Source organism: Acanthisitta chloris, unplaced genomic scaffold, assembly GCF_000695815.1.
Source record: "Acanthisitta chloris isolate BGI_N310 unplaced genomic scaffold, ASM69581v1 scaffold10878, whole genome shotgun sequence".
Taxonomy (NCBI): Eukaryota; Metazoa; Chordata; class Aves; order Passeriformes; family Acanthisittidae; genus Acanthisitta; species Acanthisitta chloris.
In genome coordinates this window covers 1-24032 of record NW_008686524.1, presented here as the reverse complement: position 1 = coordinate 24032, position 24032 = coordinate 1, and the positions used below count along the sequence as shown (strand labels likewise).

The 24032-nt window shown below is 47.6% G+C and overlaps 1 protein-coding gene across 4 annotated transcripts in view; it reads left to right on the top strand.

Annotated features, from left to right (window-relative positions):
* Nucleotides 1-5726, top strand: part of MARK3 (MAP/microtubule affinity-regulating kinase 3) — a 36017-nt gene extending 30291 nt beyond the window's left edge. For 3 of the 4 annotated variants that reach the window (XM_009080183.1, XM_009080182.1, XM_009080180.1), the window contains 2 exons: nt 2711-2755; nt 4757-5726. In XM_009080183.1, the coding sequence (XP_009078431.1) occupies nt 2711-2755; nt 4757-5102 (391 nt within the window). In that variant the 3' untranslated portion in view covers nt 5103-5726. The remainder of the gene's footprint in view (nt 1-2710; nt 2756-4756) is intronic. The other variant, XM_009080184.1, reaches the window with a different exon arrangement.
* The last annotated feature ends 18306 nt before the right edge of the window (nt 5727-24032 follow it).

Below are 24032 nucleotides of genomic sequence, written 5' to 3'. Positions count from 1 at the left end.
TTCTCTTTGAAGTATGAGGTGTCCCCTCATACCTGATCTGTATGTAGGGACAAAAACTGAAAATCATGAGGGTTTTGGCAATTTCTTCCTGCTGTATATGCTATGAATCTTATCCAAGATCACTTTGATGCTGAAAGAACTGCTTTAATCCAGTAGCTCATATCCAGTGCTGCAGCATCAGTTCTAGGGAGCTGAATAAGAGATAATCAGTCACTCCTTGTTAAACCACTGGGTTTTAATATTGTACTTGGTACACAGAGGTATAATATATATATGTGTGTGTATATATATATATATATATCTTGTATTATACACTGTCCTTGCCAATCTGCATATTGTGGAAGTCTTAACTGGTTTTTTTCTGACAGCAAAAGTGACTCAATGTTCTGGATTTTATTGCAGCATCATTCCACCATTTCCATAAATTGATCTTATTTTAGCATCTTGCACTTTTTTGTTGTTGGTTCTCCATATATTTTCAGACAGATTTCTTTCTGTTTATTTGGATTTTTAACAGAGAGCACACAAAGATGTAAAGAACAGGAAACACAGCATAACTTGGGACAGATGTATGGAAACAAACTGGTTTGTGAAAGCCTTTCACAAACCATAAGGTGTTACAGGCGTTGCATGACAAACAAGAACAACCTTCCTATATATTTGTTCCATTCTTAAGACCAAAGAGCATCTTGGTCCATGAAATTCTATGTGGAAACACAAGCAAAAGCAGAAAATTTAGAGCATAAACTAGCACAGAAGTGAAGATTGTATTAGCAGTGAGAGGCCTCGGGGCTGCATCTCCTGCAGACCAGAGCAATGTTGGCAGTACAGTAAGTGGCTGTTCCCAAAGAAGCAGTGTTGGGCTGCAGAACTGCACCTAACCATGTCCCTCATGAAGGTAGGAGCACCTGAAGAGACTGGCAGAGCTCTCCAAAAGCTTGGCAGGATGGCTCAGGAATGTCACTGTCAGTTCTTGCACTCAGTGAATGGGTACATGGAAAAACTGAACAAAGTTAAGGATTTTCTGGGAGGCTTCCATGGAAGAGTTTTTATTATTTCAGAGTGGCAGGTATTTTGTAAATAATGACCTTTCTTAGCTTTAGAGTACAGTGGTTTGGAAACTGAACAGTTTGGCTTCATTTCAACCTGGAAAAGTTGTCAGAGCATCATTAGGGATTTTTCCTTACAGACTTTTCTGGACAGGTTCCAGTAACAGTAAGGCTATTCATTGTTGGGGAGGCTGGCTTTGTTCCCGTTTTCTACAACCTTTGGCAAGTTTAAAAACAAAGCAAAACACAACAAAACCCACAAAAATCCATGAGTGTTTGCAGCTCTTAACAAAGCTGTCATCTTCCACTTCGTAGCAGCACAGTAGAGTGTGTAAAGTTCAAGTCCTCCATTTTTCAGCTGGGCAGTGTCTTCTCTAACTTGTTGGTTGCTTTGCCCAGTAAAACAGTCATCTGAAAGGTGTGGGTCTGTTCAGCTGGTACATATTCCCACGCTCCCCACGGCAGTGTCACAGCCCCAAGGCTGACAGAGCTCCAGAGGTGTTTGGCCAAAGCTCTCAGCACAGGGTGTGATTGTCAGGGATATCTGTGCAGGGCAGGAATTTGACTGGATGATCCTCAAGGGTCCCTTCCAGCCCTGTGGTTCCTTCCTGGTTGCCCCTTCTTCAGTCCTATAGAGGCTGACCTGTCACTGCAACCCTCACAAGGAGGGAGAGGAGGAAATTGAGCCTTGTATCACCACACACAGCCTGATATAAATATCACTGTGTAGCAGAAAATAGGCTCACTGTTTTACATTCCCATCCCTGGACACCTGTCAGCCAAACTGCTGGAAAAACTTTGGTTATTCAGGGAAGCCTTAGAGTAGTCTTGAGAAGAGCAGCATCCCTCTGAACAGAACTGATACTGAGATGCTGAGCCATGGTATTGCAACAATGGGAATGTAGAGGAAGATCTTTTCCCCTTAATTCTGCTTGATTCTGGGCTTAAAAAAAGTGGTAGTAATCAGTAGTGCAGCTGTAAGTGATGCAAGGAGACATAGCCTGAGCTTGCTCTTGGGTGTGGAAGGTGCCTCAGTGTGAGAGTTAATAGGGTGGAGTCAGCACAGCCTGAGAAATCTTGGATTTACCTCTAAACTCCTGTTAAAATGTATGTGCCTCTGGTTCTTTTGCATTAAAGTATTTTGGTGGTGTTTAAGCAGCTCAGATCTGGGGTGCATGCAAATACTCAGGGTGATCAGACTTGTCTGTAAATAAGGGGGGGGTTCAAATACAGATTTTATTCCCAGATAAAGCTCTGAGATATCGTTAACCTAAAGACAATTGGGAGTCATTTCTCTTTTAAGAGGTATTCCTAAGTAATACAATCACTTCAATATGCTCTATAACTTCAGTTTCACATTTTCTGCTTTTAGAACTTGAGCTTTGTTCATTGAGTTCCCCAGATCCAATACATGAACATACACTGTTAAAATCAGTTATGGTTGTTTCAAAACCTGCAGTTTATAGACTTCTATTTGGTTTGACAATGTTATATCCCGAGTTTGGCCTAACCTGCAAAGTTCTTTACATCTTTGTCAATTTGTATTTGAACACACCTGTGGTATGATTATCTTTTAGCAACTACTCAGATATTGTATATTGTAGTGTAAGATTTGTCTTCTCTTTCCCACTTCCTTTTGCTTCTGCATTCTTTTCAATGAGGCTCCCGACTGAATATGAGAGGAACGGGAGATTTGAGGGCTCAAGGTGAGGGTAAAATTCTTGTTTAAAATGTTCCTTAGGTGAGTTTGATTTTTTCTCCCCCTTGATTATGTGGCATAGTGGCTTCAGGCAGCAGCTTTTGTTTCGTGTAAGTCATGGAAACTAAACAAAGAAGCATTTCTGTCTGCAAAACAGCTATTATAAAGCACTGACTGACTTGGTTGGAAACTTTCATCTTCCCTGTTGCCTTTTCCCTTGTGTGTGGTTTTTATTTTGCATTTTAGTCGTAATTTGCTGTTGTCTTTTAGATGTGTAGGTAAGTGATCTCTAGTGAGGCTGCAGGTGTGTGGGATAACCACTGACAGGTGATAAGATACTTCTCATCTCCAAAATCACCTATAGTTAAACGATGTTTTTTGTGCTATATTCTCAATTCAAAATCAGCACACCAAAAAAAAATGGGAATTATCAGCTGTTTTCCAGTAGAAAAGGCTGTCAGAACTGAAGTGAGCATTCCTCTGTCCCCTTACAGCCTCTATAAGTTGAAACCTTAAAACACTCTTTAATTTGCTCGATGAGTTCTCTAACATCTGTCAGACCACGTGGATGGGTTTGACAGCACAGTCCTGTGACTCTCACTGCAAGACTTTTAATAGCAGGAAAATTATGAAATAGGTTATCTGTAAGAAATATGTGTATTTAGTTGTGGCTTTGCTATCACTTTTTGTTTATCTTCTTCATAATTGTCTGCTTAATGATAGAAGGAAAACATTGTGCAACCAGAAATTCATTGCCAACTCTTCTAAAGAGCAGCTTGGCTTGAGATTGGAAATTGAACTTTGAGGCTCGACATGAGACCTAAACTTCATGGTTTGGGGTCACTTAGGTTAGCTGTGTTCAGAAAATAGTTTGACAGTGCAAATGTACAGTACAGTGTACAAATATTCCTGAAGCAAATCTGTGTTTGTTCCCTGGAGGTCCAGATGTAGTTCCTTATGCTTTAGTTGTGTGACCACTGATTTTAATTAGGGTAGAAGAATGGCTGCAAACTAGAAATTTCTGGAACGTTTCTTTCCTTTGTCCTGTATAACTTCATTTAGCCTTGCCAAAGGAAAAGCCTTTTCATTAGAAAAAAAGAAGCTGTAGACTTGGGAAGCACAGCCTGAATATTTTGTGGCTTCTCTCTTAAGACTGTGACAGTAATGGTAACTTTACAAACAGCATCAAGGAGGTGTTTAGTAGTGACTTCCAACTCTCCTTGCATGTCATCCTCAGAGGCTGCAGAGCTTGTAGCCACGAAAGATTTCATCACTTCACCTCTGTCAGTCATTGGGGTTTAACAAATTCCTGACCAGTTTAAGAGGAAGCATTTTCTCTCTGAAGGGAACCCCAGTAGCCTACAGTGTGTGGGTTTCTAGGGATCTTCTCAAACACTCCCCAGCACAGGAAGGACAGAGTGACCCAGCCCAGATCAGGAGGGTGACCCCTGGTCCTGCTGTCCTATCTCCTGCTCACAGCTGACTTTTGTGCAGTGCTTGGTCTCCAACCTGCCACACAGGAGGAGATGTAGAGGAGCCCCCAGTGTCTCTCTGCGTGGGCTCACCCCATTGCCTACGAGTGGGCACCTCCCATGGCCTGGGCTGAGCACCCTTTTGTCACAAGGAGCTGCTACTTGAATGTTCCAGAAACTTCTAGCACAGAGCTGATGTTTCAGCTGCCCACACGGCCCCGGAATAGGGTTTTGAGCAGAACCTGCCTTGATAAAATCAAGTCGTAGGTGACGCATGTCGTTCTGCCTCCACGGGGTCATTCCCCTCATGCTCCTGAACCCAGTGACTTCCAGCTATGTGACATGTTGTGCCATTCCTCGTTCCAGCAGCTAGTGCTTCCCCTGACGCTGTGTGTGTGGCAGCAGCTGGGAGAGCAGGGCTTGGCTCGCAGCTGGAGCCTCTGGTGCTGATGGTGTGGTTGAGTGTTAGTTGCTTCACTAACATGACCTGTGGGGAAGGTGCTGGCCCTGCTGACTCCTGAACTCCTGTCTTTCAGCCGCAATGTAGCTGTGGATCAGAAGGATGAGAACAAGGAAGCCAAGCCTCGGTCGCTGCGTTTCACCTGGAGCATGAAAACCACCAGCTCCATGGATCCCAATGACATGATGAGGGAAATCCGCAAGGTCCTGGATGCCAATAATTGTGACTATGAACAGAGAGAGCGTTTCTTGCTTTTCTGTGTCCATGGAGATGGGCATGCAGAGAACCTTGTCCAGTGGGAGATGGAGGTGTGTAAACTGCCAAGACTGTCCCTGAACGGAGTTCGCTTTAAGCGGATATCGGGAACATCCATAGCTTTCAAAAACATTGCTTCCAAAATTGCCAATGAGTTAAAGCTGTAACGAGAAAACAATAGTTAAGTTGTAAATTAGTTAGCAATTTCAAGTGTTTTTGAGAATTCCGATGGAAATGTATAGAATAACATTTAGGCAATAACTTCTGCATCCTTCTGAATAGTGATATTAAAACAAAAGCTGCTGAGCTGGGAGGGAGAGTTGGACTTTTTTATAAGTGCACTACAGCATTAAAGTTGCCTACTATGTAAAATATTACCCCTTCTGCTTTATTTCCATTGCTCCCAAGTCTTTGACAACAAATTGAAACACAGAATATATTCCTTGAGATATGCCTCCCGTTTGTGTGGGTGTGTGAATGTACAGTATGTGTGTATAATATATAAAGTATTCTATGTAAACGATTCATTGACAACATCGAGCTGTACCAGTACCTCTTTTTGGGCTAATTTTGGTGCTAAAAATTGAAATGGCCAAGGAGGAAAACACTTGAGTTAATATTTAAAACAACTGAAGCGATAACCAGTACGTGCAGGTTTACAGTTCACTGCTGTGTTAAGGAAGAAAAAAAAAAAGTGTGTGAAGGGTTTGGATTTACGGTTGTGAACATTATTAGTCCTGTTTTCTAAGTAGATCTCCTGAGATTATTAAAAGTTCACTTTTACTGAGTAAGTCTTGCATTATATTTTGCCCACCTATTTATTATTTAAGTCTGGATCAAACTTTAATAATGTAGTTAATTTGTGCATTTGATATTTGGGTAAACACTTCCATTCTTCTGCTTCTGCTGAGCTACTCCAATTGTATCTCTGTCCATTTGGCTGAGTATTCATCCTAGCTGAGAACACTTTGTTGTTCCACCTTTCCTCTGGGGAATGAGGCAGTCTAAAAGGAGGTGCTAATTGCTAGTGACTTTCTTTCAGAGCAAGTTTTCCACCTAGATCAGAGTGATACAAAGCACAAAAGGACTCTCAAATCGTGGCCATACTTTGCTGCAGTTCTGAGATCTTGCTGCAGGTGGGGGCAGGACTGTCCTTCGCCTTCTGGGCACACACAGCATTGAAAACCGAAAGTGGGAATGGAATTGGCTACTGAACGCGCTGTTGTAACCTCCAACTTGCTAAACTACAGCCACAGGCAGTAGCAGTTAAAGCTTTTCCTTGCAGCTCTCTTCACTGTGCTTCCCCTTGGCTCCAGTTGTGTTGCTTTGGTGGCTCTGGGCCAGTTGTCTCTGGCTTCTGCTGCCGAGGGAGTCATAGAACCACAGGATTTTAGGGGTTGGAATGGACCTTCGAGACCATCCAGCCCCAACCCCCTGCCTTGGGCAGGGACACCTCCCACCAGAGCAGGTTGCTCAAGGCTCAGCCAACCTGGCTGTGAACACTGCCAGGGTTGGGGCAGCCACAGCCTCCCTGTCCGTGTTGCTCCATGCAGAGTGGAACTCATCCTTGAGGAACCCTCTGATGGCCAGTTAGCCTTTGGTAGGACATGAAGCTGCTCTGGGATAGTCCCCAATTTTCAACCATCACTGCAGTGAGCCAGATTTGATTTTGCAAACTAGAATGAAGAGATTTCTTCCTGCATTGTTTCCTACTGATACTCAGTTTATTTCATCGAGGACTCGTGTAGATAATATCCTGCATTATCTACTTGACTTTTTGTACTAGTGTTTTGTGGTTATATTTCAGTGAAGCACTTAAGCATGTACTTAACATGTGCTTTAAACTGGAGCCTAAATTTGCATTTTTTAAATTTGCAGTGAGCTAATAGTTACTCATAGTACACAGTTCAGATTTGACCCGAGGTGAAAATGCAAAGTCCTTAATATTTTGCAAGTTAGTTCTTGTGATCTGTAGTCTGTGAAGGCAGCAGACTTCCCCCTCTCTCCCCCTAAGCATTGATATTGATTATGCTAGTTTAAAGGGTAATCCTAGTTGTTAAATGTAGTAAATATTCCTGAATTTGCATTTTATTCTCTGTATATTCTGTATCATGCCATGGCTTGAGAACTCCAGGTGCTCCCGGGGTTCAGTTGGCTTTCAGTGCTCTGCCCGTGCCTGTGCTGCTCAGTATGGTTTTTTCCATGAAAACTCCATTTTGTAATAGCAATAAGACATTTCAGGGCAGTCATTGTACTTTCTCAGGTGAGTGGTCACCTGTCCTTTCACTTCCTACGTTCTAAGCACTCCTCCAAATGTATTTTTTTCACCCAGCAGTGCACTTTGTTGTCTGAACTGAAAAAGTGTTCTGATAAAAATGATGTAAATCTGTATTCGATGGAAGTTCCAAAAGGTTTCATATTAAATGTTTTCTGAAATACTCTCTTCCTACTTCACCTGTTAAGTATGTAATTGTTTCTAAAGAAGTGCACCAGTATTACACTTTGGATATTTAAAGTTTGTACTTCGGTATCTTTTTTTTTTTCTTAAAAGTGTTCTCAAAAGGTTCTTTCAGAGTAAATCTTTTTATTTGAGGTGTTAAAAAAGTGACTTATTCTAATCCAAATCAGATTTTATTTTTTTTTAACAGCTTCCTTCCCAAATGCCTTGTAAAATTACCAAGTGGCAAGAATATACCCTTGTTTCTTTAGCACACTGCATGCTTTGCTGCTCGAGCCTCTGGGAGTTGCCTGGGAAGGAAAACTGCTTTCTTCAGCTCCCCAAACCAAAGATGAACTGCTTCCCCAACACTTTCACCTGCTCATATCCCTCAGGAATCTGGGTAGGTTTGCTCATGTTCCTTAGGAATCTGTGTAGATAGGACTCTGCAGAACTGCAGCTGGGTTTTGTCTCCTTGAGGGAGGCAAGTGAGAATCCTCAGAGGTTAGTGCGTGGTGAGGAGGCAGCAGCAGGCCCAGGTGGTTTGAGACACGTGTATAGCTACTGAGGAGCCTTTTTCTGTGCTGACGTGAGTGGTGTCCTGGGCTGTGTGGTCCAAGTGCTGACTCTTGGCATTGCAGAAATCCTTTGTCATCACCTCTGGAGGTGTGTTGGTTGGTGGGTCTGGCAGAGGAAAATGCAGTAGAGTTTGGGTTGTGGGGCTTGACTGCTTGAAATAAAAGTGTTTCAGGATAGATAAAGTAAAAATCTGAACACTAAGCAGGAGCAAACAAGTTCAGATAAACTTTTTTTTTGTCTCATGCAAACCTTCCCTGTGCTTAGGATTTCTGAAGCACTTCAGTCTGTTTGGGCTCTTTAGTCTGAGGTCCTTGAGCATGTTGAGAAGAAGCAGAGAGAGGAGGGTTAGAGGAACAGCTAGTCCTGCCAGCCTGAGTGTTTTGCTACTTTAGTCAAGCTATGGCATGTGTTCCAGAGACTTTTAGTACAGACCTGGGCAAGGTTCACCTTTTTCTCTCGTATTACAGTGAGGTTTCAAGATCAAATATAGAGTCTGTATCCCAGTTTTTTCTAATTACAGCAATTTATGTCAAGATAAGTTAGATGATTAAAAAAAAAAAACCCTGAAATTAGTATCCGCATGTTTGTACTGCAGAAATGAAGCGCAAGGTTCAGGAGTCCTCCTAGTCTGGGCGTAGGGAAGGATTGTAGCAGCTCTGGAATTGAAAAGGAGCTCTCTCCGATTCAGCTAAGAGCTCAGCTATACATGGGCCCTCTGGGATAATGTGGAGAGGCTTTTAATCACTTTCCCACAGCTCTGCTGTGTTACACACCATGTTGTGGGCTGCAGTTTCATTAGGACTGCAGCCAGCTGGGAGAGACATTTTCTCTGCTAAGCTCTGCTCTGGAGCTGCAGTGGCAGCAGCTACTCAGGGTTAAAACCTGTTTGCTCGTGGTGGGTTTGGTTCCTGAAGGTCTGGGCCAGAGGCTCCTGGGAAGTAGTGTCACTCCAGGCTGGGTCAGTTTGGTGTTTTTGCTGTGATCAGCTACCCAAGACCATGTCTTAGTAACTGAGAGAGTTCAATATGTAGAGAATCTCAGGAGTAGATGGAATTTCTGCTAACTGGGGGATCATACCAGTGTCAGATTTTTGTTCTCTGGTTTGCGTTGGAGATGTTTAGGATGTATTCAAAGCTGTTTTGGGAAGCTTATCTAACTGTAGATGAACAGTTGATTTTAATCATGTAGATTTGCCATTTCCTCTATTTCCAATTGTCGATACAATCTCATTTCTGTAAGTTTTCCTAGAAAAGCCCTGGAGCTCTGCTCACAGATCTCTGGTGCTGCCAACTGAACCCCAGATCTGACATTCTGATCAAGTGTGGTTGTGAAAATTCCACCTTGCACTGGAGTTTTTCCCTCCAGTAGTTTCACTACTGACCATTGCTTCAGAGAATAAACTGTTATCCAGCAGGAAAGGGCATTGAGCTTTGGGTAAAAACTCAACCCAGTGCACTTAATAAGTTTTTAGTAGTTCAGTTTCTTCATACCCAATGCATATCAGATTTCTGGGTGACAATGGCAGTAAATGCCTAGAGAAAATCAAGGCAGATGCAGTAATTGCTCTGTGTGTTTTCCTAACTTCTGGCAAACTTATGAGCAGAAAAAGGCAAACCCATAAACTTACCCAGCTAACTTGATGGGTTTCATGTTCCTCTTTCTGCCAGTGTCTTCTTAGAGCCCTGCCAGGTGCTGCCTGCAAGCAAAGGGGCTGGATGAGCTTAGCAAACCCATGGAGGAGAACTTGTGTCACCACCCCGTGCTTCTGAGGTTGAAACAGTTTGGTATTTGCAGCAAAAGAATTTGAAAGACCCTTCACTGGGTTTTTTTGGCCTTCTAAGAATGTTCTAACCTTTGGTACAAACATCAGGCTCTTGTTCCAGCAGTGACTGAAAACAGAATTATGTCAATACCAACACTGGATCCTCTGAGTGTGCACAGTTCAGGGCACTGGTTGCCACTTGCTGGGAGTTCTCCTTCGCCTGCATTAACACCTTGTACTGGTTGTGACTTAGGTAAGATAATTACTATGGGGGAAAAATGGGTTTGTTTGCTTTTTGCCTGTGTGTTGAGGCCTTGAGACTGTGTGTTCAAGACTGGGATGTGAAATCCATGCAGAGTGGCCATGGTTATGGTTGCTGTGGGAACCACGGCATGGGATTTAAAGGCAGAGAAACGTGGCAGTTCTCATTCCATTAATACCCTTATGTTACCCTATAACATCCTCATAAAATTCAGGGCATAAAAACAAAATAGAGTTTGTGTTTCCTTGCAGCTGCTGATCACACTGAATGTATTAGGTGAATAAAATCAGATAGCAAAATACCTCACCATGAAAATAACTGTTTAAAAAAAATCAGAAAGTAAAATGTTACTGGTGTTACAATCACACAGTTTTCCATTGTTTGCCTGTCTCGAGGTCAAGTCCTGTTTGTTTGGAGGTGTCTTACCAAGGCCTCAGCTTGGTGTGAGCACTGTCACTAGCAACAAACAGCAAAGCTCCTAAGCATGGAATTATTTCCTCCCCCTGGCTTACCCAGCCAAAAGGCATCAAATGAAGTGTTTCCACACGTGTTTCCACACAGATGGGAAAAACACTGATAGGAGCTTGGAGGCATTGCTATAGTTGTGTGTCTGTGGTGCCAAAGGAGCAGGGACTGGTGGCATGGGATGCCTGTTGGAACATGGGAGGGTCAGGATGGATGGAATTGTTCATCTGAAAGGACTTGGCAGTGCTGGTGGCACAGCTCAGTGTGACCAACAGTGTGCACAGGGGGCCAAGGAGGCCAAGGGCACCTTGTCCTGGCTCCAGCAGAGTGTGGCAGCAGCACTAGGGCAGTGTCATCCCCCTGGACTGGGCACTGGGGAGGTCCCAGCTCAGTGCTGTGCTCAGCTTTGGGCACTCACTGCCCAAAGGCCATTGAGGCACTGGAGCGAGTCCAGCCAAGGGCAACGAGGGCAGCAAAGGGCTAGAGCACATGGGCAAGGGCTGAGGGACTTGGGCTTGGTCAGCCTGGAGAAGAGGCTCAGGGGTGACCTCATGGCTCTCTGCAACTCCTGCCAGGGCTGGAGAGAGGTGTGGGATGTGTGTCCTGCCAGGGCTGCAGGGAGAGGATAGAGGGAATGGCCTTGAGCTGAGCCAGGGCAGAGTCAGATTGGATGTGAGGAGAAATGTTTTCCCTGTGAGGGTGTTGAGGCACTGGGATATTGCCCAGGGAGGTGGTGGAGTCACCATCCCTGGAGGTGTTGAAGAGGCATCTGGGTCTGACACTGGAGGATCTGGTTTAGGGTTTAGAGGTTCCAGCTGTGACAGGTTAATGGTTGGACTCGATGATCTCAGAGATCTCCTCCAGCTCTGATGGTGCTATGCTCCCTCTGCGAGGCAGGCCGAGCTGTAGAAGGAGGTTGCAGTGTCTGCAGCGGCCACAGGATGTCTCCCAAATGCAGAAACAGCTCCGGTTGGGATTCGTTTGGAATATTCTCAGAGAAGAGCTCCAAGGATCACTTGCTCCATGCGATTTCACATCTGCTTTCAGTGTTACCATCCACTCGGACACCTTTGACTTAAAAGCCTTAGGGGGGAAAATGGACCACAAGATGTTGATGGAAGTTGTGTATTTTTCAGATTGAAATACACTCTAATGCTCTATTTGCTTTTCCATGAGGTTTTATTGTGTTCAGAGCTGAGCTGTAGTTTCAATGAGCTTTACCTTTGCCATGGAAAACCTGTGGGGCTCCAAAGCCCTTTTCCAATTCTTTGCCAAGCCTTATTTCAGCTCCTTTCCATGTTGGGCAGCACAGTTTTCTGCCCATAGTCATATTGAATATTGAAATTAATCTGCAGCTCCTTTTATGAGTTAAGAATCTTTGTTTTCCTGCTTGGAAATTTAATTACCCAAGCTATTTGCTGTTCATCCTTTAGTAATCAGCCTAATCAAGGCTGTAAATTGCAGCCAGCCGTTTCTAAAACAACCTGGGATCACTTGCCCTTTATATTCCACTGTATTAGTAACTCACCAAAGCTTTGTGCCTGGCATTTTCCATGCCTGCAGTCTGTTTGATTCTTCAAACAAGTCATGTCACTTGTGCTTCAAGTAGGCAAGAAGTGAAACTTCCTTATTTGCTCAGGAGTGGCAGGTTTTTTTTCAAATCACATATTTCACTCCAGCTTTCACTTGCACTGTAATCCAGGTTTTGCTGTTGGGGGATTAATGGTGACTGGTACTAATATTTATCGCTGGGGTGTTTGGATTTGGCGAGTGGAAAGGGAGAAGCTGTTTAGTTCTGTTGATCTCAGGCTCCTCTGTGTTTTATCTGTGACAGAGCTTTGTGTCATCTCCTCCTTCCTGCAGTCCTGGAGGCATCAGCTGTGCTGAGCCCTTTGCTGAGCCTCCCGAGGCGATGCCTGGAGCGTTGGTTGTGCTGGGAAGGGCTCAGTGCTCCGTGTGTGACTGCAGTGGGAGCAGTGGGAAGTTCTGTTCCTCATCTCTGATCTGGGAGCAGCCACCAGAGCAAATCTGTTGGCTCAAACCTATTTCAGTGGTTTTATCTAACTGACCCCTTGATGAACCTCTTTATCCCTGGCTTCTAAAACTGCTTGTTTGTCCTTATCTCCAGAGACGAGCCTTGGCTAAACCTCCTCCGAGATAAGTCTCTCTGCAAGGGACTGTCCCTTTCTGAAGTCTCTGAAGTGTCAGAACTCCCTGAGTCTCTCCAGAGCAGATCTGTGTGTGCTCTTCTAGCTGGGGAAAGGCTGCAAGTGCTCCAGGGCCCCTGAAGTGTCTCCACACTGCTCTGTGGTACAGAGCACGGCAAGTGCGACGGGATCTCCTCAGTGTTCAGTCACGGAAGTGAATCTTCAGACCTGGAGGACAGTGTAGCTCAGTTAAGGTCAAGGCTGTAATGAATGGCTGGATTTAGAGCAGTCTTTAGGATAGGAGGAAGGAGAGTCATCAGTTCTGGATGACATTAGTTCCTGGGTATTTCCAGGCCTCTTGTTAGGGAATCAAACAGCTCAGCAGGATGCACTTCATCAGGTGTGTTCTGCAATCCGTGGGGGCTCTGGCAGGGGTGGGCAATGTGCACAGCAACAGCACAGCAGGGCCAGGGGCTGTGTGGGCTCTGTGTGCTGCTGGGCAGGTCAGGGCTGTCCTGTGCTGGTGGCTCTTCAGGGAGCAGCCTGTCCTCAGTGTGAGGCTGCTGCAAGCAGCAGGAAAAGGTTTCCTGGCTGTGTTGCTGTAGGAAAGCACATCTGTTTTCTCCCCAGTGACCTGTTGGTCCTGCTTAGGAGAGGCATTAAAAACAGTACTGCAGGGTGCAAAAGGAGAGAAGGTGAGAGTTTAGCAGTGGCAGAAGAGGAGCTTGGTGAGTTCCAGTGTTGGTTTGAGCCTGGGGCTCAGCACTCCATTTCCCATATCATACTGCACTCTGTTGGAGCAAACAGCCCTTGGGGTGAAGCTGGAGCTGCATGGAGAGACCTGTAGCTCCTCTGAGCTCTGTGTTGAGGGGACAAGCAGGAGGTTTATCTCCAACCTTGCAGGGGCCACAGCTACAGGGAGAACAGAGCACACATGAGCCCAAGCCTTGACCCAGTGTGTGGCTGCACAAGGTTTGTTTCTCTGGGAACTGTGACAGGTCACAGCAGGGACCAGAGCTGCCCATCAGTGCCTTAAAAGGTCACTTGTTAATCAGAGCTGCACTGGGGGCGAATCCTCATGGATTCTGCTGTGCACAAAGGGAGCTGAGCTCTGGTTTGTGCACCTAATAACTCAGGTAATTTAAAATACCAAAGGCTTTTCTCCGGTTTTCTTTCTACTGCTGACGTTATGAGCTTGGTCTGCCAGGGTGGTAGGTGTTGCATGATGTAAAATAGGGAACAAAGTGCCTTCTCTCTGGCTGGTTCTGCTGAAGAAGCAGGGAGCTGTGGAGCCACCTTTGCAAGGCAGTTACAAAAGCATTCGTGGAGGATAAAAATAAAGCAGAGGGCTGAGAGCCAAGGTTTATGGGGACACACACTGTTTGTTTCAGCAGCACCCAGCATCTCTCATCAACTCACTGTTACCTCCACCTTACCCTCCCCTTCTGTCCTACAGCAACATGTGAGAATAAAGAATGTTTCATCCTTGCCTTTTTTTGTCACTCAGATGATGCCTTTTCCCAGTTTTCTGTCTTGGAAGCAGTTGTGTTCCACATTTCATTGCAAAGCTGAGTTTCATTGATTTAGCAGCAGAGTTCAGGGAAGGCAGAGGATGAAAACAAGTCCTAAATTTGGACTGAACCAAAGATAGACATGCTGCTAAATGAAAGGCAAAAAAGGCTGGAAGTAAAGCTCTGGATCAGCATGGCACTGCTTTGAGATCTGTGGTTGTGCTGATTGCACCTGTTAGCACTGGCTATGCCAGAGGATTTTCTGGACACTTCACTGCCAGGCTCTGGGGTGTGGAAGTGCAGCACAGCAGAGGAGGCACCACAGCCCTGAGGGTGTGTGCCAAGGCTGGTAGGATATTCAAGCCAAAAACTGAGCCTCGGTCTCTTTTCAAAGGGTGCCTGACACTTACCCTGGCTGCAGAGCACCCTCCAGCCTGACTGCTGCTGCAAGAGCTAATTGCTGAGGCATGAAGACAGGTTGCCCATGGAAAAGTTGCCCAAACAAATTGTGATGCCCCATCCCTGGAGCTGTTCCAGGCCAGGTTGGATGGAGCTTTGAGCAGCCTGGTCTGGTGAAAGGTGTCCCCACCCATGGCAGGAGGGTTGGAACTAGATGAATCTTCAAGGTCCTTTCCAACCCAAACCATTCTGTTCTTCTATGAGCAGCTTCTTCAGCTCATAGACTTTCTCTGTGCAGCTTGGGAGGACCTTCACCAGCTCTGGTGCTCTGAGGAGCACCTGGTGCCCACTCAGAAATCAATGTGTGTGCAGGGTCTGCAGCCACCAGCAAACCTGGGCTCCCAGTCCAGCTCTGCTGTCCATAGCTGCTGGTGCTTGCATGATGCTGTACCACTTGCTGTGGAGCCTGAAGGGTGCACAGCCTCCTGCACTCGTGTTTCTGGGGCAGACAGCAGAGGAAATGGGGTGTTAAACCCAGCAGGAGCTAGAACACAGCCCTGCTCAGCCTTGATGCCATCAGAGACAAGAAGGCCTGCCAGCAATCCCACTCACCAGCTGCCGTGTGGAAAATCCTGGAGTGTGCTGAGATCCAGAAAAGGTACTAAAGTCTGTCTATGCAGGTGACAGGGGTCCCTAACTAGGCCATGTCCTGAAGCAGGAGACTGAGCAGAAGTAGAGGTGAGTCTGGAGGGGGAAAGGCTGAAGCTGATGCGATCTCAGCTTCTATTTTCAAGCAGGTGGAATAAACCAATGGATTTGGAAAGGGACTAGCAGCAACTTCTTCCTTTGGCACACTCCTCCCAGGCATTGCTGGAGGATTGGGTCAGTTTTTAGGACAGTCACTTGCTCCTTCTCACAGTGCTTACACAAGGGACATCCCTCTGGGGGTGTCCCTCACACCTCCCATGGTCACAGAGGTCACCACTGTCTGCAGCAAGGGGCTGGCCTGGCCCTGTGGGAGTACCTGCAAGGAATCAGACCACTCACTGCCACATCCTTCTCTAGGTGTATTTTCCCACAGCAGAGCACCCTGCTCTGCTCTGCCTTGCCCTGTCAGAGCCATGGCTGGTAGGGGTGGGTGCTGCCCTGGGACAGAGGCAAGGACAAAACTCTGCCTAACCATTGCAAAAAAGTGCCTTCCTCTCTTGGCTGGTTTCATTTCTCTATTCTGATCTGAATCCAGGCTGGATTGGGGCCAAGACACTTCTTAGCCCTGGTTTCTTGTCTAGTTCCTAGACCAACTTCTCTTTTGGCTGGGTGGATGTTCCTCTGCTGACCTTTCATGTGGCTAAGCCTGGTCCCTGTGCAAAAGGGGAAGGGAAGGTCCTGGTCCCACACTGGGAGTGGTGCAGCTTCTGCAAGTGTCTGTCACAAGGCAGGAAGAGTAGGAGTCAGACTTTCCCAAGCCTCAAGTTAGATCTCTTTCTGGCTGTGTGGGTAGGCTGATGTGTAGGACAACAAAAGCTTTCCCTTGAGAGATGGAAGTGGAGTAGTTTGAGAAGGTCCCAAATTTACTTCTCAGCAAAGTTAAGTGATAATTTTTCACAGTGCTGTGAGAACTTTCCTGAAATTTTCTCTCCTGGAGAAGGGAAGAGACAGGAATTCACAGTATGCAAGGGGGACCTTCAAGCTTGTGTTATAAGGCTTAGTAAAGAACTAGAGGAGGCACAACACCACAGCCCCGTGGTGATTGGTCCTGTGCACAAGCTGTTGCTGTCCCTTCTGGAGGTCATAAATATTCACAGTCAGCTCAGGTGGTCAGGCAGTGATGTCTCTGAGGAGCCAGAAAGTCTCAGATCCTCACTGCAAGGAGCTGGTGTCTGTTTGAAGGTGCTGAAAAGGTCTGTGCATCTCTGCCAGCCCTGGCTGGGGCCAAAGTGTGGCCTGTGTCAGCTGGATGGAAGATGTCCTGTGCACATCCCAGGGAAGGACCTGGGGGATAAATGCTGAAGTCTTCCTGGATGGATGAAATCAGAATCATAGAATTTTAGGAGTTGGAATGGAGCTTAGAGATCATCCAGCCCCAACCCCTGCCCTGGGCAGGGACACCTCCCACCAGAGCAGGTTGCTCAAGGCTCAGCCAACCTGGCTGTGAACACTGCCAGGGTTGGGGCAGCCACAGCCTCCCTGGGCAACCTGGGACAGTGTCTCTCCACCCTCACAGGGAAAGCTTCTGCCTAAGATCTAACCTAAATTTCCTCTCTTTCAGTTTATACTCATTGCCCCTTGTCCTGTCCTAGCAAAAACTGGTTAACTGTGGCATCTCCCTGCCACCACTGAAGGAAGCAGCTTTGTGAATCCCTTAGCCTGCAGCAATCCATAAAAATCCTGAGCATTGGCTCTTGCTTGGACTGTCATATGCTTGAATGCAAGAAAACTGGCAAAGAAGCAAAGCCACCTCTGGGTCAGAGCTAGCAGGGAGCATCTCCCCTTCCCCTCCTGCCCAAGTATGAGTTGTTCCTGGACTGGCTGCCAAGATTCCATGGCCATGGCCATGCTGTCTTGGGCAGCTCCTCCCTGTGCCGCGCTCATCGTCCCTGGAGAATCCAAAGGAAGGAGCAGTTGTCACCAGGAAGGACAGGTCTCAGGCACTGTTTGAAGCCTCTGAGCCCCAGGAGTGGGCAGGGCTGCAGTGATGTGTTCCTGGAGCAAGGACACACCAGGAGTCTGGAGGGAAACCAGCTATGGAAATAATAACTACAGTGACAATCAGAATAGGTGGGATGGAGCTCAGCACAAAGACAATGTGTTGGCCGAAGGAGGCATCTGTTTCCTTGGAAAAAGTCATCTGCTGCTGGGATGAGCCTGTGCTCCTCCTTGCCTTTGGGGAGCTGGGGGAGGAGAAGACAGGAGGGACAGAGGTGGCCCAGGCTGGAACAGCAGGACCCTGCTGTGCTCCAGCACCCTTCACAGGAACACGGGCATCCCAGAGCAGATCTAATGTCCTAACAACACTTGCCAAGGATTTCTGCTGGGCTGCAGCTTCCAGCAGAGCTGGAGATTAAACAATATCCTTTAATAGGAGCAGCCAGACCCATTTCCAGTGCAGGGAGAGACAAGCACTCCCGTTCAGAGCTGCACCAGGCAGCAGCAGGACTGGGATGCCCTGATTTGGAAGTCTTGCTCAGCCAGCTACTCCAAAGGTGCCTGTTAGCTGCACATGGGCCAAGGGAGGCTTTTTATTTAGAAGATTCTTCGCCTGCTCAGTGTAGAGTGGAAGTCAAAGGCAGCACCTCACGCTCCTGGCCCTGCCAGCTGTGACTTTGACCCACAGCAGATAGGGGAGTTACACCAGTTTGCCAGAGCCTCCTCAGCCTTCTGGGGCTGCCATGTATGGGGCTGCAGCCCTTGCCTTGATTAGATAGTGCTCACCCAGCACAGGGGCAGCTCTGCCTGGCAGCACTGCCCTGCTCCTCCCGGGAGGGGCTCCCAGAACCTCCTCTGCGTAAACAGGAGCTGTTTAAAAATAAACTGAGCAAACAGCCAAGCTGGAGGGCATCACTCCTGTTTCCATGAGAACCAGGCAACACAGCCTGCCAGGCCAGCTCAGCTCTGGCCTTGGCTTTCTGACCCTGCAGGAAGGTTTGCCTCCAGCTTTTCCGTGGTTTTACCATCTTTCTTTATTGGGAATCCTTTGGGTAGACACTTGCTGTGGTCATAGGATTTTAGGGGTTAGAATGGACCTTAGGGATCACTCAGCCCCACCCCCTGCCCTGGGCAGGGACACCTCCCACCAGAGCAGGTTGCTCAAGGCTCAGCCAACCTGGCTGTGAACACTGCCAGGGTTGGGGCAGCCACAGCCTCCCTGGGCAACCTGGGACAGGGTCTCACCACCACAACAGGGAAAACTTCTGCCTAATATCTAACCTAAATTTCCCCTCCTTCAATTTGTACCCATTGCCCCTTGTCCTGTCACTGCAACTTTCCACTCTGCAACTTTCCCAACACAACTACAAGTTGCTCTCTCCCAAGGCCTCTGGGTCCTCCTGGAGCAGCAAAGCCCCATCCTGCCACCACAATGGGCAGAACGTGGAGGACAAAGCCAGCACCTGAGAGAAGGAGCCTGGGGAGATGCAGACCAGGGTTCAGCCACATCTGGTGCAGAGTGTTAGTGCTGACAGCACTTGGGTTGGTGCCAGGGTCTGCCCTGGGCTGGGCTGGGGGTGATGTCCCCTTTGGTGCTTCCCTTTGACCTGGGGGAGGCACCCAAGGTCTCCAGCTGTGAGAGGACCACAAGGCTCTTCACCTCTGGTAACATGGGTTCTTACAGTCTTTTCCATTCCCAAGAGAAATTCTGCAGGAATTTTCTATTTCTGCAGGAAAGGCAGCAGGGAGAGGAAAGGTTGAGCTCTCTTGAGACCTCTGTACTTTATTTTTACTTTCGTTGTTGGGGTTTTTTTTTTTGATCTTGAGGAAGGAACAGACTAAAAGGAGCATAAATAAAACCCAGCGAGTTGGGACAAAAATACTTGGTTGAAATCCTTGCCCAGGGCTGTGGGTGAGTGTGTGTGAGAGAGACATGCAGCTAAGGGATTCTGCATCTCAAACTGGGATTTTTTTACCTATGTTCCATCTGGAGAACAAGAAGACTGAGCAGGTTAACCCACAGCTCCAAAGAGGGTGAGCAGGAGGGCAGAGGACAATTTCTAAGAGGCATTTTGGCCACACTGTCCCCAGCCTTAGCAAAGCTGCTTCCTCCTTGCTGTGAAGTGAGGCTAATGTGCTTTCCATGGGCTGGTTCAAAGCTTTGCTAAATGCTCCTTCATAGAAGCACCAAGTCCTATTACCACTAAGTCTGGGCTGAGCTGGAGGAGTGATCCTATTCTCTTTTCCAAGCCAGAGACACTGTTATTGATGGCCCCAAAGCTCAGCCCTGGAGGTTTCCTTCACCTGGATCAGCATCATGTCCCCTCCTCTGGGGGAGTGACAGGAGGTTTTTCTACCTTGGAAAGGAGAGAAAACACTGTCAAGCTTTCATCTGCATCTCAAACCTGCTTTAGCTGCATGTTTCATGCAGAGTAAGTGCCATTGCTTAAAGTAAATATATTTGTATCTCATTTTCTTGTGTTATTCTGCATGCTGGAGGGGAGGGATGAGCTCTCCAGAGGGACCTTGACAGGCTTGAGAGGTGGAACAGTGCAAACCTCATGAAGTTTAACAAAATGAAATGCTAGGTCCTACATCTGGGCCATGGCAATCCCAGGCACAGCTACAGGTTGGGTAGAGAAGGAATTGAAACAAGCAATGAGGAGAAAGACTTGAGAGTGACAGTGGGTGAGAAACTCACCATGAGCTGGTGGCAGTCAAGAAAGCCAACAGAATCCTGGGCTGCATCCACAGGAGTGTGGCAGCAGGTCAAGGAGGTGATTCTTCCCCTCTACTCTGCTGAGACCCTCCTGGAGTCCTGCACACAGTTCTGGTGTCCTCGACATAAGGAGGACATGGAACTGTTGGAGCAAGTCCAGAGGAGGTCACAAAGTTAATGAGAGAGCCAGTGAGCACAGGCTGAGGGAGTTGGGGCTGTTCAGCCTGGAGAAGAGAAGGTTGTGTGGAGACCTCAGAGCACCTTTCAGGAGCTGAAGGGGCTCCAGGGAAGCTGCAGAGGGATCTGTGTTAGGAGCTGCAGGGACAGGACAAGGGGCAATGGGTACAAATTGAAGGAGGAGAAATTTAGGTTAGATGTTAGGCAGAAGTTTTCCCTGTGAGGGTGGTGAGACCCTGTCCCAGGTTGCCCAGGGAGGCTGTGGCTGCCCCAACCCTGGCAGTGTTCACAGCCAGGTTGGCTGAGCCTTGAGCAACCTGCTCTGGTGGGAGGTGTCCCTGCCCAGGGCAGGGGTTGGGGCTGGGTGATCTCTAAGGTCCATTCCAACCCGTAAAATTCCATAATTCTACGGTCCAGAGATCCCAATCTTAGTGTACCTTGGCAGTAGCCTCTCACTGCAGGTTACCTTTTCTGAAGAGACTCATTTCCAAGTGCCAAATACCTCCTACAGCAGCTCCTTTGGAAGCTGCAGCCCCACCATGCCCTGTGTGCTGCAGTGAGCATAGACTCACACTCCAGTTAGCTCTGCCAGCACTCCAGGGTTTTCTCCATGGGGTGGAAGGACAAGACAGAACCTGTTGGGAAACAGCAACAAGAGAAATATGCCAAGTTCAAAGATTAGTGGTTGTCTTATTGGGTTTTCCCCTAAGCTCAGTGTTAAGCAGTGCTAAATGACCCACACAGAAATCAGGGGGATGAATAAAGTTGAATGGTGGAGATTTGTGTTTGGAAGTGTCATGGGATTGAGCACTGGCAAACACCAATGTGTTTCCCCCCTCATGGTACCTTCTGTGTCTCAGTTCTTACAAATTGGTTTTACCTCACTTCTGAGTTTTATGAGTCTTTTTACTGAGTGTTCCCATGCCCATTCAGCCTCCAACAGCTCTTGGATTTATAAATGCATTTCACGGTTTCTCTGTATCTTTTGGATGTGTTTGCTCCCAGATCCCTTTTAGGTAATCTAATCTGTGTTTTTAGTGGTGCCTGCTCAGGGAGAGATTTTAACTGGAAGTGAACAAATTGAGCAGAAAAGTACATCAGGTGGGCACATAACTCCTGTACAGGATGATGGGTCTCCAGAGGATTTGTTCTGCCAGTGGAGGCTTCACTCCTGAATGAAGTTCTATTGAACAAAAAAATCATAGAATTAAAGAATTTTAGGGGTTGGAATGGACCTTAGGGATCACTCAGCCCCAACCCCTGCCCTGGGCAGGGACACCTCCCACCAGAGCAGGTTGCTCAAGGCTCAGCCAACCTGGCTGTGAACACTGCCAGGGTTGGGGCAGCCACAGCCCACCCGGGCAACCTGGGACAGGGTCTCAATGCATCTCTATGTGCCCATGGCAATGGAAATTATCTCAGAAGAGGCAGAGGGTGTGCAGGTACCCCAGGAAAGGAAAGGCTGAATGGGTATATAGACTAACCACAAAGACATGTCATTGCTGGCTCTGACACTGATTATATAAAGGTATTTGGAAAAGACACCCTGGCCATCTGCCTCACCAGCTGACCCACTGCTTGGTGTCAGTGCTCATAAATAACTGCTCCGGGGCCAAGTCTTTACTCCTTGTGAGGAAAATCAACTTTTGTCTGCTTTTAAATCTGCATTTCATACCACTTGCAAGGGTCTTCCCAGCCACATGGTTTGGGTGTCACAGCAAGCAGCAGGGCCAGCCAAGTAAAGTCAAAGGTGTTTCCAGGGGAGCAGGGAGGAGGAGAGGCTGCAGGGAGGTATGCTCAGCCCCTGGAGACATCCTGGTGCCCCCAGGAGAGGAGGAGGACGTGGCACCTTTCCAGCAGTGGGTAGCAGCCCAGAGCTGCATCCCAAACCAATCCTGCTGCCTGAGTGAGGACACAAGTGACCACCAGCATGAAATGCTGCTGAGCAGCTGTGACTGCCAGTGGGGACAGAGGCTGTGTGGTCTAGGGATGGCTGCTGGGGCCAGGCTGATGATTCCCAATAGGGCTGAGGCCTGGTTTTGCCCAAAATTTAGGTTACTGCCAGCAAGTGAGGCACATGAACCAAGGCAGAGCCCCACACTGCCACAGGAACCCTTCCCCTCTGGCATACTCATGCCAGGGGTGCTGCCCTGCAGCAGCAGTTGGCAGGGCCAGTCCACTGGACCTTCTCCATCCCCTGCTGAGGTTGTCCTCAGCACCTTGTTTCAGCTCAGCAGTGACACATGTCCCCTTGGCCAAGCAGTGGGAAGGGGGAACATCCCAGAGGCAGAAGGAAGGAGGGAAGGCACTCACTTGTTCCAGATTTGGGGGACACAGTGTTGTCAAGATGCTCAAAAAACCCATCACTCTTCCATGGTGAGGAGCTGATGCTGAGGCTGTGAGCACTTCTGTCCATCACAATCCTCTTCTCATGCATATTCCCACGAGTATCTCTGGAGCCATCTCAGTCCATAGACAAGTCACAACTGAGAGGCTGTTCCAGTGATGATCCAAGCTGATGGTATCCCTATGCCCTTTGCTGGAGACAGCCCACTCATGGAGCAGTGTGGTTCCATGGTCCTCCTGGTGTCCATTCCTCCTGGAGACCACTCTTGCCATGCCCATCTGGAAATTCTCGGTCACTGGCTCCTAACAAGGCATCTGAAGGCTTCCCAGGCACGGCAAGGGCTGTGCCAACAGCCAGGAATGTTGTCAGCCCAAGCAGGGACTAGAATCATAGAACCAAGAGGGTTGGAGGAGGACTCTAAGATCACTGAGGCCAACCATTAGCTGTCACTCTGCTGTAAGACTAGTGATGATTCAGGGGATTTCACCACAGTGTGGAGAGAGGTTGGCCAGTTTCTGTGGGCAGACTACAAGGACTTAGCCAAGCGCCAGCTTTCCTGCCCGAGATAACTTCACCACCCCTGCCCTAAAGCCATCTCATCTGCATCTCACTGTCTCCAGTGGGACAGCAAAGGATGGGAAACCACCTCCATGCCAAGGCCAGGGCCCAACCTCCCTCAGCTCCCACAGGCAGAGCTGGGGCTAATGCTGAACCTGCTGCTGGTTTCACTGCACTTTGAGTGTGCAGCAGCATTTGAACCACAAACAGACACTATTCACACCCCAGAAAAACTGTCCTCAGTGTATGTGCTCACTGCCCTCTTGGACCAGGTTCAAGAACAGGTGAGTTCATAGAATCACTAAGGCTGGAGACCTCTATGATCATCCAGTTCAACCATTAACCTGTCACTGATGGAACCCTAAACCAGATCCTCCAGTGTCAGATCCAGATGCCTCTTAAACACCCCCAGGGATGGTGACTCCACCACCTCCCTGGGCAATATCCCAGGGCCTCAACACCCTCACAGGGAAAACATTTCTCCTCACATCCAATCTGACTCTGCCCTGGCTCAGCTCAAGGCCATTCCCGCTAGACCTCTCCCTGCAGCCCTGGCAGGAGAGTTAATCCACTTCTTCTCCAGTCTCACTCATGCCCAAGTAATCCAGGAAAGCTTTGCTGTGCCCAAGTATTTCCATCAAACACCATCACCATAAGTCACTGCAAAAATATAAACTGACACCTCCAAGGTCTCCTCAGCACAGGTCATTCTCAGTTTCACTCTCTGGTCATCAATAATGGATGTGGAAAAAGCCACCAGACTGCAGCTGTCAGCCAAACCTCCCACCCACCCACACCCAGCACAGGGGGAGGCTCAGGTCTCTGCAAAGAGTTGGAACTCACATGTGTTTCTGTCAAAATAACCTTCAATTCTGCTTCTAGTCTGAAACTGCAGCACAGAAGGCTCAGGGTTGCCTGTTCTGTATTTTTAGCTGAACTTTTGGCATTCATTAAAAACTTCGGCATTCACATCTTTCTACCCTTTTTTCCTGGCTGTTGAGCAGGAGGCATTTTGCCCTTTGAAAGTTTAATTCACAGAAATATATATACACACATATATACAAAAATATACACACACATATATATAT